We start from the raw sequence: 16,725 nt of genomic DNA, 5'->3' as shown, positions 1-16,725 counted from the left end.
TGTAGGTGTGGGTCCCTGCGCCCCGCTGGCTGGGGCTGGGCTGCCCAACGGCACCACCGCTTCCCAGCAAGGGAGGCTGCTTGGGGAAGGAATGCGGGGCAGGTGCAGGGATGTGCACAGGGATGGTGACAGGGGCTGTCCAGCCTGGCCCAGCATGGCCACTCCAGCAGAGGAGGGACGCTCCCGCTCCTGGGAAGCAGGGCCACGGCATGGGGTGCAAGGATGCAGCAAGCCCTGTACCCGCAGCTCATAGCTGGACACTGCTTCCTCCTGCTGCAGGGAGGGAAGCCTGATCATGAGCACAGCTTCCGCAGAGGTGTCTCTGGGCAGGACGCCTGTGCTCAGCACCCCACCTCAGGAGGCAGTTTAACATGGCTAAAAAAAAAAACCCAAGATAAAAACCCCACCAACCATAATTTTGGGCAGTGCATAAGTAGCAGGGACAGCCTGCACCTCTCCGGTGCCAGCCCCAGGCACCAGCGGCTGATGCCAACAGCAGGACTGCAGCAGTGTGCACCACCCACACCCCTGGCACTGGGCACTGCATGCTGCGAGGGTCCCCCAGGACTGTCCCCAGTGAGGGCCTAACAGATCTGTGCAATCCCTGGGCAGGACGCGGCCACCGGGTAAGGTCAGGCACAGGAATGGGCGCAGGGGGTCTGCCTGTACCGTGCCGATGTGCCAGGAGCCCCAGGGACCCGCCAGCGAGGGGGCTCAGTCTGGCAGCAGGACCTGCTGCATGCCGGGTGCGCAGGGACCGTGCTGCAGGAGCTACTGCAGGGATTTGACAATAGCCCTCAGGGCGTGCGGCGGCTCTGGGACGGAGGGAGAGGCGCTGTAGAAGTTGTCGGTGTGATTTCTGCGCTGCTCGCGGAGGTACGGAGGGACTGATGAACTTTTGATGTGCAGGATCCTGGTGTCCATCACTTCGCAGTCAATCTGCATCATCACCTCGTAGTCCTGCCCGTTGATCACATTCTCTGCAAAAGCAGGGAAAACCAAAAAAGTTAGAGTTAGTCCTGCATGCTAGTGAACCAACAGCACTAAAAGCAGAGTTTTCTAGACTTATTTTTGTCTGGCACAACAGCTGGACAGGGGAAACCCCCTTACTTTTTGCAGCTCCACACATGGAGCTCCATCTCGCACAGTGCAGCCCCCGCCTGCTCGTTGCACCTCAAAGAGCCCAGGCCATGCTCAGCTTGTGCAGTCACACCTAGAAATTAATGGCTTTTCTTTTCCCCTTCTTCATCTGCACATAATTACTGATGGTGTTTGAGCTGCATAACTTTTTATTACTGAACTGTTGTTCCTGAGCCAGTAAAGCGTAGGGATGATTGAAGATACGGCTTATTTGAGCAAGCTGGATGTTTCACTTTCTTTTTATTAGTTTAAGAATACTGTAACCCTCTTGACACTGGGGGATCTAGAGGAATTTCTTCACCAGCTTATTAATAAAGAAGTTAAAATGCGATCTCTCAAAAGAATTAACTGTGCCTCATTACCATGCTGACCTGGCTGTGGCACTTGCATGACACTGTGGTGTGACACTGGACAAGGCCATTACTCTGGAGAGGTCTCTGGACACGGGGAGACCCAGGCCAGCACGAGGGACCCCGGCACAAAGACACACCAGGATCATCCACCCCAGCCCAGCCTCACGCCAGGCACGTTTGCTGCTGCAGAAGCTCCTGGGCTTGCAGGCAGAGGCCGTGCACACGGCCAGCATCTGCTGCCTGGATTTGAAGGTGGGAGAGTATTCCCTGCATAGACAGAGTGTCCAGGAATGCGAGAGCCGAGATCGGATTTCCAGGCATGACCAGTCCTCGCCTCTCGGAGTCAGCAACGCTGACTGCCATTGGCAGGCTGTTCTTTCTGCACTAAGGAGGATGGAAGATCACCTAATGGAAAGCGTATGGATTGGAGGAATGCAATATACATTACTAATTTTTACTGTTTTCCTGGATTAACTCTGACTCTGGATGACAGCTGACAACGGCGGCCGGCCCCTCTGGTCCCCCCCGGCACCTGTAAAAGCCATTAGATCAAGCATGTCTGGTATTGTAATGAAAAGCAGCAGCAAACCCTTGCTCAGGGGGCTGAGAGCCTGCAAGGGAAATCAAAGCTCCCACCTGCAGAAATGAAATGGAAAAAGCTCCGTATGTGCCACTGAGCAACCGAGGCCAGAAGCAGCTGTGCATGTCTCTGTGCCACTGATCCAAACACCCCGACAAGCGCCTTGTCCCTCCCGGCTGCAGTGCTGCTGGTAAAGCCCTGCCATTGCCTCAGGTGCCGTGTCCCCAGCTGGGACTCTTCCTGAGGCCATCCCTCCAGGTCACCCCTTCTTTCATCCTTTGGTTGCACTCGTGGTTCTCACCCGACAGGCTCAGGACTGGATGCTGGAGAGGGCTGGGCTGCGGCGCTGCTCAGGACAGGGGCTGCATGGGGCGGCTGGGGGCACAAGGAGAAGCTGGTGGGGGCAAGAGCCTGGCCTTCGGGCTGGAGAGAGCAAACAGGAACAGATGGGCTCCCTGTGACACAGCGAGCTGCAAACGCAGCTCCTCAGCTCTCACGCTGCAGACAGAAGCTCAGCAGGACCCTGGCTATGGGAGAAAGTGTGCTCCAAAGCCACAAGTGGGTAAGGTGGGACGGGACGGCAGCCAGGGCCAGGAAAACCTCCTGGGGAGGCAGGAAGCCTTTCCCGCACCCACTGCATAGGCCAGCACCGCGGGCTGTCGTTAGGTTCCCCGGCCCTGTGCGGTGCGGAGGAGAGCAGCAGTCCCAGGGGCAGCCCCTGTGAGGGTGCAGCCAGCAGCACCGGATCAGTTGGGATCGCGATTCCCCCAGCGCCAACACAGGCTCCCCCCACGACTAAGTGGACCACAGCCCTGCTACCCTCTGCAAGAGCTGCTGTGTCTCCTGGGAACCACACTCCCAACAAGCCTCTGGGGCCAGCAGGCACAGAGGGGACTCATGCACCCAACCCCAAATCCTGCCCCATGTGTGCGAATTAGCACAGAAGCAACATTCAGGTTTAAAGACAGGTATCTGATTCCTTCCGCTCTTGGGCTGAAGACACCATCGATAAAGAACTGCTGCAAAGGGTCTCCTTGCACAGGGCTGAGGATAGTTGCAGGAAGGGCTCCATTCCCACTACAGACACTTCTAGCAGTCTCTCATCACTGTTAGCACTGAAATGACTCAGAAGAGGAGGTGGGATTTTCTGCAGAGACAGCAATTCCTGCTCAGCAATGCTGCCGGGTGCCTGGACCAGCTGGGTCCAGAGGAGCAGCCTGAAAGCTGTGCCAGCCCTGGGACGCCTGGCCACCACGGTAGAGCCCTGCCTGGCCCAGCCCAGCCCAGAGCGTGGAGGGACCGATGCTCCGCCGCAGCCCACGTGATGCTCGCAGCAAAACAAAAGGCAAACGTGACCTGAATGCAGCTGGCGCAACCCATGCTTGGAAAGACTGTCAGAGGGGCAGGCACTGCAAAAATGATTCCACATGGCTCCGTCCTGAGCTCGATGCCATTAAAATGTTTCACGATCTGGATGAGGAATAGAGAGCATGCTTATAAGATTTCTGGAAGATGCTAAACTGGAGAGATTTCAACCACCTTGGAGTATTGGATTAGAGTGCAGCTTCGATAAAAGAGAGAAGCTGTCCAAAATCTTCAGGATGTGTTTCAACCAAGGCCAGAGCAAAGTATAATTCTCAGGAGAACTGGAAAACACGAGTACAAAATGGGGCTGAGCAGAAGCACTTCAGAAGAAGCTCAAGGACTGCAGAGGATCACTGTGCATAAGCCAGCAGCATGACAGGACTATAAATGATCAGATCGATTTCAAGAGAAACAGATTCATCTCTGACCAAGTTTCTAACAATAAGGAAATATAAGCCCTGGATGAAGCTACCTCAGGACACCAGAGGGTCTTCATGACTGGCAGTTGTTACGGAAAGGCTGGACAACCCCCCCATCAGGCAAGACCCGGGGTCCCAGACCCTCCCTCCGCACAGGCGCAGGCGCAAGCAGTTGCTGGTGGTCCCCCCCCGCCCATGCTGCAGGTGCCTGTTCACAACTGAGCCCCTCAGGGTAGACTGCAACCCACCATCACAGAGCCCAGGGTCACAAAGAAGCCAATGTACGTCACCCGAGCTGTGATGACTGTCCGTTTGCTCCTTGTTTGTGACACAGACAAGGCAGTGCAAATTGGGTGAAGCCCTTTCAGTGAGACTGGAGCTGTTTGCTGCAGGGCAGGGGGCACATGGCAGTGAGGTCTTCTACAAATAGCCTGGCCAGGTTTTCTTTCCTTCCCCTTCCACGGGGCCGTCCAGCAACACCACCACCTGGGAGACACCAGTGGAGGAGGTGGGTTCTCTGGATGCCACCATGGGCACTGAGCAGTCACGGCAGTCGTGTGCGGGTGGTCTCTGGAGGGGTCAGTGCACGTACCCAGCGCCGTCTCTCAGCGCTCAGGCCAGCCGTGCACTGCCCTGCCTGCCCACACACCCATCACACCCTGCAGCCCCCTGCCCCAGCGGGCACGGGCGGGGGGTCTGCAAAGGTAGGACCCATGGCTCAGAGCTGCTGCCACTGCTCTTTCACCGGCTGGAAGGTCAGCACTGCCAACCCACGTTACACAGGGCTGTTTAACAGCCCAGAGTAACAGCAACACTGAATTATTTCTAAAGTTTATTGTGTTGAATCACCTATGACTGATGTTTTGTGGGATTACATAAGCGAAAGCACAGGAATGGATCTCCTGTAGAGGGGTCTGGGTTTATAAATGGATTTATTGCTCCTCTTTGAAGTTCAGAACATACAGCCATTTATCGGGCCTCAGGCTTAAGAAGCTGTCCTTCCCAGGCCAAAAGGCTGTGCTGCACTTAATTATTTGTTAACAGGTTTAAAAGCCATGCTTCAGATGATAGACTATTTCCAATTAACAGCACAGGTGACTGTGCCAAGCGTTGCTGTTCTCTGACCGCACCTGCCCAAAGAGGCTCACTGTCTCCTGCAGGCTGCACTGAGCTCCCAGCGCCAGCTTGGTCCCGGGAACAGAAGCAGAATTCCCCAGTGCTGCTCTCCAGGGTTGACGGCACCTCCTCTTAAACACAAACACGTCGCAAGACCCAACTGATGAAAGCTGAAGTCAGCAGTCCAAACCAAAAATGTTCAGCAAATAAGACTGAGGGTAATAACTACCACTACAAATTACCCAAGATGGTGAAAGATTGTCTTCATATTTGAAGTACTAGATTTTCAGAAGTGGTTTATCAGAAAGACTATAAAACCAAAGTCCTCCTTCTCCCCTTAGTAGTACTGACATGTACCAATCAATCAGTTGAATGTTCAAATGTTCATCTTTCAGATTAAGCATCTACTTCTACAAGAGGTACTGTCTTAGAGAAAGGCAGAAGACAGGCAGAGGGCTTGGGAGCCAGGCAATGGAAATCTGTGTCGGTTCTGCCGTGAGTCAGAACAGATGGTGAAGTGACTTGTCTCTCTAGACTCAAACTCCATACATGTCAGTGGGCTGGCTGGCTCTACGGATGCAAAGGACAGGAACAAGTTATTCTGGTAATTTACCCTTTCCTACTCACATGCACCCTCCCCAAAAAGCTCTGCTGCAGGAAAATGCTTCTCTTGAAAACTGCACAATTTGCAGACAGGCTGCAACAGAGGTCCCGTGAAACACCACACGACCTCGTGAAGTGCTTCAGGGCTGTAACCGACCACCATGGAAGAGCTCTGCAGCTTCTGACGATGTGTTCATGCCTTAGGTACATCGACAGAGCCTTGTTCTAACAAACCGACTGTGAATTTCACCCTACCCCTGGCAGTCCCACGCTGGACTACCCAAAAAATACTCCGTTGAGACCAATACTGTATAATCCAGGGCCTGGGCCACTGATTTTACATCCCCCAATCCTGAGACTCTTCTCTAAGGTCCCAGCTGCCTTTGCAGTCAGTAACCCACGTGCCTACTGGCTGGACTTCTGAAAGTGGTCAGAACCTGCCCAGCTCTACTCCCACACCGTGCTTACTGAATATACGGCTAAGCTGGTGTCGATCACATAGATCTGGACTACGTCCTCCCTTCTGCTGGTGAGATACAGGGAGGGAAATCATTGGCCCCATCTTTCCTTTACCTGTGTTTGTCCGTAAGGCTAGAGAATCATCCTCTCCTTGTGGAAACCAGCAGAGCGTAGGTTCGCTTCCCATGGGACCGTTTTAGTTGATGTCAAAGCCAGGTGCCAGGGAATTACCTCTGCATAAGGTGATACAAATCCACCAACTCTTCTGAAACCATCTTTGCTGAACAGCTCCTCATGCCCTTTACACCTTCTGTATCTCCTTCTAATGGGAAAGCTTGTATCGCCACAGCAGGTTCCAAAGACAGTCAGTGTCAGTGTTCATTCACACTCGGAGCCCCTTCTGCAGCCCCATCCATCTAATCTGGGCAGTTTTCAAGGAGCCACCAGATGAGCTCCAGCACCTCGGTGCTTTGTGATTGCTGCACCAAGCTGATGATGCTGAAGTGGTTTAAATAATGATTTAGCACCAAACTACCCAAACAATTTATAGCACAACCTGCCCTGGCCCAAAACAGAGCTTATGTCTGGGGCAGCTCAGAGTTCAGAAAGCACTAGCTTCAGAAGATGAGGGCACCAGCTGCGCACAGCTCTGGGGCTTGTCTGCTGAAGGGCTGCAGCTGTCCCCAGCCATTATTCAGAAGACTTTCTCCACTCTGTCACTTCTGCAATCTTCCATCTCATCACCTCCGAGCAGCCCTGACTGTCCTACCCAGCACATCTGGACAATGTTCCCATCTGCTTGGTATACACTACCAAATAAGTATATAAACGGAGCAGCATTAGCGTAACAGCTACAGAGACTAAAAATACACTCACTGCAACGCACCAGCAGGATTCCTAAAACATTTACATTGTTACACATTACATTGTTAGACAGGATTATTTCAGGCAAGAGAGAAAGTTATATTGTGACCCAAATAATTTCTCTTTTTAAAAGCAAATTCCTGCTTGGAACTATTTCCAAACAAACCAGTTGCAATGGTCTCACCGCTGTGGACTCAGCTGTCCTCAGTCCCCAGTTTAGCGGGATCCTGGGCATTTCAGTTCTCCAGGTCTCCAGCTGCTGGGTCTACATGCATACAGGAATGGGGGCCATGTTCAGAAACGCTGGATCCACACAACCAAAGTCACTTGGATGAGCCATTAGCTGACAGCAAGGAGACAGGGTCTCTCCCCATGTCTAAGCTGTTGGAGCACTGGTGCCAGGGGCTATCTGAGGGGGACATATACAGGCATGAGAGATAAGCAAGAAAACTGGAGGAAACAAGCTCTCTGTGGCCTCCGAAGTAAATAACTGAGCCACAGGAGAGATCGGCTTTGGCTGTGGATGAGGAGGACAACGTGCCCTTAGCTTACACCACGATGTGATGTTTGGAAAAGGCCAGCGCCTGCGGCCGTGGTCAGTGGCAGATCTGTGCCAGATGTGCTCTGCAATACCGGCTCCAGGCTGGGAGGTCTCAGGGAGAGGGAAGGAAAGTTAGCTCTTCACATGGAACATTTCCCACCTGATCTCCCATCTCCTCTTTCAACCTTCTTTCATGCTGCACAGTCCTTCCCTCCGATAGAAAAGAGCATGAGCTCCAAAGGAGGGGCCCAGCGTGGATCCGCTGTGATTGCTCCAGTGGTTTTGGAGGGGGAGCTAATGGCCATCTCAAGAGGAGATGATCAGAATCACCAGTGCTGATCCTCCCAGGCACACCATTTAAAGCTCCCTTAGGCAGAGTATTTCTCAGAAATACTGAGACACTTTTGACAGCACTGGCTGTGCATATGCATGTTGTTGGCAGGGTACCACTGCTGCAGGATGGCCACACTTGAAACCTAACCAGCTGTGGCAATGCTAATGACTCGGGGAGGGGGTGGGAAGAAAAAAGAAAACAAAGACAAGGGGCAAAGCAGTTCTGCACAGAAAGCTCTCTCGGGAGTGAAGGCCAGAGGCTGGAGAGAGAGCAACTCTGTTAGGCAGAACCATCCCATGCCTGCTTGGGAGGCACAAAGAGTATAAACAAACTTCCCACACAGCCTGCAAACCCAGACATAGCCTCTTACAAGACAAATAACTGTACACAGGAGGGTAGACTAAAAAGGCATTCCGGTAGAGGCTTCTTTCAGCAACAAGGGCTGGAGGGCTTGTCCCAGGACAGCATGCAGGGACCGCTCCCTCCGAGTGCAGCAGGGAGGGGCTGGGAGGCATGGAGATGTTCGTTTTGGACCCCACCATGGGTCTAGCATCCTACAGATGCTGTTAAAGCTGGAAAACCCTGCTGGCCCAATGCTACCTTTGGTTTTAAATGCTAGCAAGCTCCTCCTTTTCCTGCTGTGCTGGTGGACTGGCCACTCTCCTTTGCCAGAATCGGCACTGCCGAGAGACGGCTGCTTTGCACAGGCAGGAGAGCAGAGTCCTGGGAGCACAGTCCCACCCAGCCTGTGCTCCTGCCTCTAACAGGGACCAGCAGCAGAAGCAAAAGTCAGAGCAAGCATGTACTTTTGGTGACATGAAATAGTACTTTAGTACTGCTTCCCAGACACCTTATCTACAACATTGATGGTTCTTCAGGTTCTGTTATAACCCTTCCCTCAGCCACTGCTCTCAAATTCAACAGCTGCTGTGATAGGGAAGCTGTTACACTTCATGTTCACTCCTGCTGCCTTTTCTCCTGCATCTTTCATTGTTTTATATATAAATCAAAGAATCATAGAATGGTTTGGGTTGGAAGGGACCTTAAAGATCATCTAGTCCCCAGTGGCAGGGATACATTTATGACCAAAAATGCATAGTACCACAGATGGAGATTCATCAGGGCTGCAAAGATGATTCATGCTTTGTTTTCTACTCCCTCTCTAAAAATACTGCTTTTCTTCCTTGCCTAAGCTGACACTCTGGGGACGGATGCACAGTGGCTCCTCTGAGCAGTAACAGCTTGGTTATCTGCCACTGTCTGTTTGGTGAGGAACACTTCTCCCATGTAAATTATTTTGCATTTTTCCCACCAAGTTTCACCTGCTAAACAGAATTTCACTCCCTCCCAAGATCTTCCAGCCTGTGTCTGGAGACGCCAGGGCAGTGACCCCAGCACAGACTTGCATGAGAGTCTACTGGTAACACCCCTTCATTGCAGAACGCAACCATCTGCTTCCACCTTTCATTTACATCTTCAGGGAGACACCAATCCACAAGTGAGCCTTCCCTCTTGCCTCACAGAAACTTGCTTTCTTCTATCAGCTTCTGAAGAACTACTTTTTTCCAAGTTTTTCAAACACTCAGGTATGTTATCGCGCTGAAGAGACCACCCTCATCCTCACACTCGCTATTCTGAGGCCAGTGATGGAGCACTGTCCTCTGCAGAAGCTGTGCCAGCTCCTCCCCATCTATCGTCCATCCCCAGGCCTGCTCAACTCTCACAGATTCAGACAGCTTGTGCAAAAGTGAGGCTTGATTTTTCACAGTTCCTGAGACCATTTTTAAAAAATTTGCCTCATTTGTCACTTGCTGTTCTCCTGATAATTATATAGCCTCAGTGGTTAACACCAGCACAGGAAGTTCTGGCTCTTTCCGTCAACAGTGCTGACTTCAACTTTAAGTGCTCTTTCACACCTTGGTCCTCCACAGGCACCAGAGATTCCCTGGCAGGCATCCTCTGAAAAATGTTTTTATTATTTTTTTATGCCTCAGGCACACTGTTCCTCAATATCGTTTTCTGGCTTGACTTCTTATGGTTTGACATTTCGTCTGCCAGAAATCGTGCTCTTTTTTCTATTCCCTCATTTGGCTACAATGACTATTGTTTAAAAGATATCTTTTTACTTCTGTGAATCTACTTTAATGTGTTACTTTAGCCTGTTGGATTTTTGAGGGTCCTTTTGAAGACTGAGCTTTTACTCTTTAATCAATTTTCATGCCATTTGCCAGCATTTTACCCTATTGGTTTTTCTTTTAATACGTTTTCCTGTTCTTATTTAGCCCTTACCTTTGAACTGTAGTACGTACTTCACCATTTCAGTTTGTAGGTGCTTACTAACAAAATCAATTAAACTATTTGACTGCATTTTTTTCAAGAGGCAGCATCACTTTTCCATTGACATGCACCTTCTCTATCACCCAATATCATTTGTATCCCAGTGTTAGCGTTTCACTGATTTAAGAGTGAAGGCTGGTGTGAGCCTGTATTCACTTACAGCTGAAATGTCTTTATAGGTTGGATGGCATCCAAAGAGTGAGCTGAATTTTCCACCTGTCTCACTTGGATACATAAAATTACCTCATTTATTTAGACACTGTGATCAGCTCTTGCTCGTAGAAGAGTATTTTTAACACCAGCTCTGAAAAGCTTCTGTCTGCATGGGGCAAGCACTTTCCTCCATGGGAGCTTCTCTGATCCAATGCATTTGCCAGTTAATTAAAAAAAAATCACATACACATGCTGCCGAGTGTCTATCTAACACGGCACACTAATAAAACTGAGCCGTCCATTTCAAAGATTCCTGTTTCCCAGCTACAGCAACATGAGATTTACAGCTTTAATGTATGAATCCTGCTCTGAACCAGAGGTGCCTCCTTTCTCACGGCAAGGAGCAGCTCGGGCTGGCAATCACTTCTTCATCTACAGGCATTTGTGCTGCAGTGGGCCGTGCCACGGTCTTTTCCCCTGCGGCTGCTACAGAGTCAGAGACAATGGAGGCAGATGATTTACAATGAAGTGGTAGGTGACTGAAATAAAAAAAACGTTCTTCAGATGCTCAGGAAGCATTTTTGAAACGCTTTCCTCCAGTGACCCTCCTACACAAAGGATCAAGCCCGGAGGAGCCCCAGGAAGCACACCAGGAAGGTGGACTGGACAAAGCGGGCATGGACAGCTGCAGCGTGGAGGACCAGACATGGGATGTGAGAAGAAGGGAAAGGCCTCCCAGCCCCGCTGGCGGCAGTCTCCTTAGAGACTGCAACCCAAACACTGCAAAGGGCTGCCTTGGACTGCTGTGCGTTCACTCATCTCTGGGTTTACTCCAGTGATGTTCTCAAGACAGAACTCATAAATGCGAACCTCCTCTACCAGCACTGTTGCAACTTTTTATGTTTTTCCAGGGCGAGGTCATTATGGATAATTATGTTTCAGATCACTGCCGAAATAAAGAGCTACCACTAATCAGAGCTGGCCTGTGTATCACACACATAAAACTGGTGTTTGCCACCTATAATTTAACACTAAGAGGAATTATGTAATCTTGAATTTACAACATTTGAAAATGCATTAAGGCAGATCAGCTGGGCTCCAGGCTAGAATTACGATGTGCTGCGCAAACACAGTTCCACGCGGCTGAGATGGCGATGATAGTCTTGCAGATTGGGATGAAAATTTCCCATTTGCTTTGCAGCACAGCTCTCGGCGAAGCTTGGTGGGAGAGCATATCTACGTGGCAGTATCAGCACTCCATTAACAAACACCTAGAAGATAGGGTTTCTGCAGCAAGATGCATGGTCATTATGTTCTAAACTGAATTTGGCTCCTCTGCAACTCCATACTGGCATCCGTACCAGCAGCTAATGTCATGGGTTTCTTTTTTCTTCTACTTTGTGGATTTTATAGAAGTGTGTCTTTTATTTGGAAAAAACCAATCTGGTGTAATAACTCAACACTGGCATTGGAAATACTAAGTCCAATTAATTTATGACTCATTCTCTACTCCCTTCGTGAACAGCGTGTTCCCAAGAAAATGCCATCTGTAGCGTTTATCTTGTCTATCCAGGGAAGACTAGTCACAGTGCGTCTTGGCCTGCTCTATCACACAAAACCCAAGAGATATTGGTTTTTGCGTTAACAAAGAGGCAAAAAGGCACAGAAGATCCTCTGAAATCATCTTCCTGTTCTTTTCAATACATAAAAATAGGTTACGCATTTAGCAATTTAGGTAAACAGCTCGTTATGAAAAGTCACTGGGGAATAAGCCTTCATGATTTCATTTCTTGATCGTTTCCTGTCTAACTAAACAAACATGAACTCAAGTGACACAGATTCCATTACTTTTGTGTGCTGAATGATTTCTTTTGTATTTTTTTTGAATCATCTAATCTTCTCCTTGCTTGTCAAAGACAACATGTATCAACAGACAATGGCTGGGATGAGCAAAATCTCCCCAACACAACCAAATCTGTAGAAACCTTCTATTTAATGTTGAATCTAGGCAATGATTAATTCTGACATTCAAAGAAATGGAGGAAAGTTTGGGGGAGATTCCATTTTGATAAACTTCACTTTTAGATCACTTTGAAAAGAGGAGTGAGAATAGCAACATCTTACAATATGAGTAAAATCTATGGTTAAAATTCCTTGATGAAATCTGTTCTCCCACAGTTTCAATCCTGACCTCTACAGCACAGCTCTACATGAGCACATGAGCTGGAGTCCATCTGTGACATTAGCAAACTGCCCAAATTACAGCAGAACCACAGTAAAGCAACACGCTGCTCGTCCACAACTGCACCCAGGAGATTGCAGACTGTCCCCATCCCTCAGTCCAGGCTCAGGAATCAGCTGTTGCAGTGAGGGCTAAGCGAGAGCTAACCATCACTCTGATTTTTCCCTGGTCAAACTTCACCAAACTACTTTTATCCCTCAATCGGCAGCTCAAGAAGCGAAAGGGTGGCATTTTCAAAACGGCCTGTAGACTTACAGCATGAAGACATTCTCAGATATATTTTCCTACATCCTGGTTTAGAGGTCTTGATGCTTTGAAGGATTCTCAGTGACTTTCTCAAAAACCCTCAGCAGCCACCCTTCTTTCATCTCACAGATGGGTTGCAATCTTACAGACACAACAGCCGGAGCCTTATGCTCATACTCTGTAGCTTGCACAGTTATGCTGAGGTCTCATCAATTTTTGCTAAATCCAGAGATACAAGTGGAAATAACGTGAGAAATATCTCTACAGACCATGCTTGTGTAGCCAAGGGGAGTCCTCTGTACCTCCTGGAGTGGCATGAGCTCCTCAGCGTGGGGCCAAGGACAGTGGCTGTGAGAAGTGGCCACAGGGACTAGGGCTGCCCAGGGAAGTGGTGGAGTCACCATCCCTGGAGGTGTTCAAGAAACGTGTAGATGTGGTGCTTAGGAACATGGGTTAGTGGGTTGGGTGGTGTTGGGTTGACAGTTGGACTTGATGATCCTTGAGGTCTTTTCCAACCTTCATGATTCTATGATTCTAGGACTTGGCTTCTGACATGAAGAGAAGAGTGAAGCAGCAACAGCTAGAGAGAGCTGTGGCTATCTGTCTCCCGGGAACCACTCTGAAGCTATTCAACGTGAGAGAGAAGGCTACCCAAAATGTTAAGCAGTAACCTTCAGGGAAGCCAGCTGCTCTAAGCAGTATGTATTGTTTCAGACCTTCCTCATTTGATGACTGACTGGGAATTCTGCTTCTTGCTCCAAAAGACGGAAATGGCATCTTTTGTTTGCTTGACCCTGAAAGGCAGAGGAAGTTGGAGACTTTATTTATTCAACCCCAAGACATGGGAACTTACAGAACATTGTCACTTCCCAAAGAGCTTTTGTTTTTATTTTCCTGCTCAGCCTGTGTGGTTTCTGTTTGCCTTATGGATTTTTCACAGACAGTCTGCTACCAGCCTTGGACATCTGCAAGTGGTTTTTGCACGTGGCTGTCAGTTGAAAGAACATTCTTTGTAGCTGCATGCAAATAATCATGCTGCTTGGTGGCAGAAATCCCTCGAGTTTTGATCAAAAAGCCTTACCACTAGATTTGTTATTGACCATTTTAATTCGAATGTGTATTATTTCCGGGCACTTTTGAAGTCTGTTACATCAGTGTGATGAGGGATGCTAGGAAGGAAGGCTGAGGGAAGTAACAGCGATCAGAAGCTGGCCAACACAACAGAGCACATGGACTTTGCAAAACTCACCATCCCGCTCACAGTAGATTTTTGCCTGTAGGAGACACTTTTGCTGCTGCGTTTCACAAAAAAAACCCCAACCCGTAAGAGAACAGGGTTCCTTAAGAACCAGGAACATGCAAGTTACAGAGGCTCAGGCACACAAACAACTATCTCAAAGGCAGACTGAAGACAAGTCTCGTTGTGTGACATTAGACTACGGACCTATCCAGAATATTTGTATAAAATTCAAAACTCTGTCACGGCCGCCAGTTCCCAGAAAATGAGCCTCTGGTCTCACCAGCGCCTTTCCCATCAGGTCTCTCACTTTTGCTTGGCTGAGAACACAGACACCAACCCTCAATTTAGAGAGAGCAAACGATGGAAGCACTTTCACGTATGGGGAGCTGTTTTGCACAGGCATCCTAGGAAGAGAAAAGGCCTTTTTGGTCTTTGTGCTGCTGCTAAGACCACCAGTGCTCATGGTGAGTACACACCTGCGTGGACATTTACAGCTGCTCCAACCAAGAGAAAGTGCAAGCTGGGATAGTATCTAGCCTAATCCCAGGAGAAGTGCATTAATGAAAGTGGCTTCCTGGCTAAACGTGGAATGCCATCCCCCACACTGAATGACTGTACATATGTTCTCACTTTTGCGTGATGCAAGGAGAGGACTACTGGTGGTGTGTGCTGAGCTGCAGAGCTGCAGGCATCCCGCAGAGACAAAAGCCTTGTGCTTGGGGTAGGAAGAGTGGCTTAGCTATACTGTACTCTATAGATTATTTTGATCCAAAGATCAATGTTATAACCCACTACATTTTTTACAGCAGTTAAGTAAATACAAGGCTAATGGCAGATGTTTTCATTTAAACTTCAAGAAAGGCATCGCCTATATGTCAATTTGGAATTGGAGTAATGAGCCAACAAGACTCGGAATTGCAATAAAAGCAAATTTAGAAATGAAATCTACTGGAGACTTAACTGGTCTCAAGTGCATAGTTAGATTTCTAAAATAATAGCTTCAATCCAGCATAACAAACATGACTTTGCTTAAAAACAAAAGCCGGAGTTTAACTGTAAATTGCAGTTGGCTTTCATTCCCATGAGAAACTGCAAGACATTTCTTCTTGAATAACTTCTCAATAGAGCCGCACCAATAGTGCCCCTGAAACCATGTACTCGGATTATCAAGTTGTGCATTTTTCCCTGCAACCCTGAGGTCCTTAGGTCCCATCAGAATTTCTGTGAGTATTGCTTGTGTCTGCAGATGGTGGGGCTTTGTCATGGGGCAGGTCCAAACGTGGGCACGGCTGGCTGCAGGGGCGAGGGGAGAGCTGTACCGAGGGACAGCAGCCAGCGGGGAAAAGGGAGAATGGCAAAGGGCTGCCAGAGAAGCTGGGGAGGCAGAAATGGAGGAGCCGACAGCAAGTGCTGGCTGGGAACTAGGGGGTGGCCCAGCAAGCTTGGAAAGGGGCTTAGAACAGGGCAGTGAAGAAGGAATTGGTAAGAGGATAGGAGGGGAGGGATTAACACGTACCGACGTGTAATAAGTTACTGTGCTTAAAAAAAAAGTGTAAACATATTTAACATATGTTAACATATTAAACGTACTTAAATAATTAAACACATTTCTGTGCACCTACACAGAAGCCCTCAGTGGGGACTTCACTGGCTTATCCTCACACTTGCAGAGGGGCATGGGCAACTCAGGCTGGCCAGGAGAACACAGGAGAAAGTTAAAAGGTAATGGCCATTTTTACTCTGCCAACATCCAACAACTAAATAGCTTTCATCAAGTTTTTATGTTGAAAATGAGTGATGTACTGTTACTGCTTTGCACAATGCAGTTCTCTTGAAGTTCCATTGCACCAAATGCACAGATGGACACATATGTGCACCCATCCGCTACAAAATTTTCTGTTGAGATTTGCCACTAGCTGCAAAGTACTGGCACTGCCACCAGCCAGATTTAGCCCAGGTCTTCTTTCCAAGAAAAACTCTCCAAATGGTAAACTTGATTCTGCCTTGTGCACTGGTGAAAGCTGCCACAGCAATCCTGCAGAAACATGTCATTACCCTCCACGCAGAGCCACGCAGGACAGTGACTGATCCATACCTGTTCTCTGTCCCTGCAGCCGGCGGTGGGAACGGCTCAACCCAGCTGAAGGCACAGTCTCTAGCAGAGCTCAGAAGACACTCAAGCAATCAAAATGCATTCAGAAAAGGATGCCAGTCCTGCTGGGAAAAGACTGTCCAAGCAGTTCAAAAGGTTCTCAGACGAACTGCAAGCTGTTTCATGCTTGGAAACAGCATCACGGGTAAACTTTAGTACACAGACAAGTAAAGATCCTACAGAAGAAGGCAAGTGAAGAAGTTCCAAAGAAGTTTCAAAGCAAAGGCCACTTCACTTGCATCCCCTTCATCTCCTCTGCTGGGGCTGTGGCAGCAGAAAGGAAGAGCAAGTAAGTGGCACTGGGAAAGGTTTCCCTTCTTCCACAGAGACCTAGCTGAGGCAGGAGCAAAAGGCAGGAGGCAAGAAGTTATTTCACGGAAACTTTTGCCAGTTCCTCCCAAGGAGACCCAGCCTCTTCTAGCAGCCAGTTCTCTGCAGGTGGACAAAGAATTAAAGTGGGCTCGAAAGAAGAGCAGAGAGCTAGGAGGAAAGCTTTGCTGTCAGCTAACTTCCAGATGCTTGTTCAGGACACACACAGTCCCCATGGAGGCTGAACAGGGTGGAGGAGCAATGTTCTCATA

General features: G+C 49.0%; 1 protein-coding gene across 1 annotated transcript in view; it reads right to left on the bottom strand.

Moving 5' to 3' along the window:
• Positions 1-771: 771 nt before the first annotated feature.
• ATF6 (activating transcription factor 6) overlaps positions 772-16,725 on the bottom strand; it is a 73,857-nt gene continuing 57,903 nt past the window's right edge. Inside the window, exon 14 of the mRNA XM_010075889.1 lies at positions 772-980. Within this exon, the coding sequence (XP_010074191.1) occupies positions 772-980 (209 nt within the window). The remainder of the gene's footprint in view (positions 981-16,725) is intronic.

The sequence above is a fragment of the Pterocles gutturalis genome, unplaced genomic scaffold (assembly GCF_000699245.1).
Source record: "Pterocles gutturalis isolate BGI_N339 unplaced genomic scaffold, ASM69924v1 scaffold3048, whole genome shotgun sequence".
In the NCBI taxonomy this organism is placed as follows: Eukaryota; Metazoa; Chordata; class Aves; order Pterocliformes; family Pteroclidae; genus Pterocles; species Pterocles gutturalis.
This window is presented reverse-complemented; position numbering and strand designations above follow the sequence as displayed.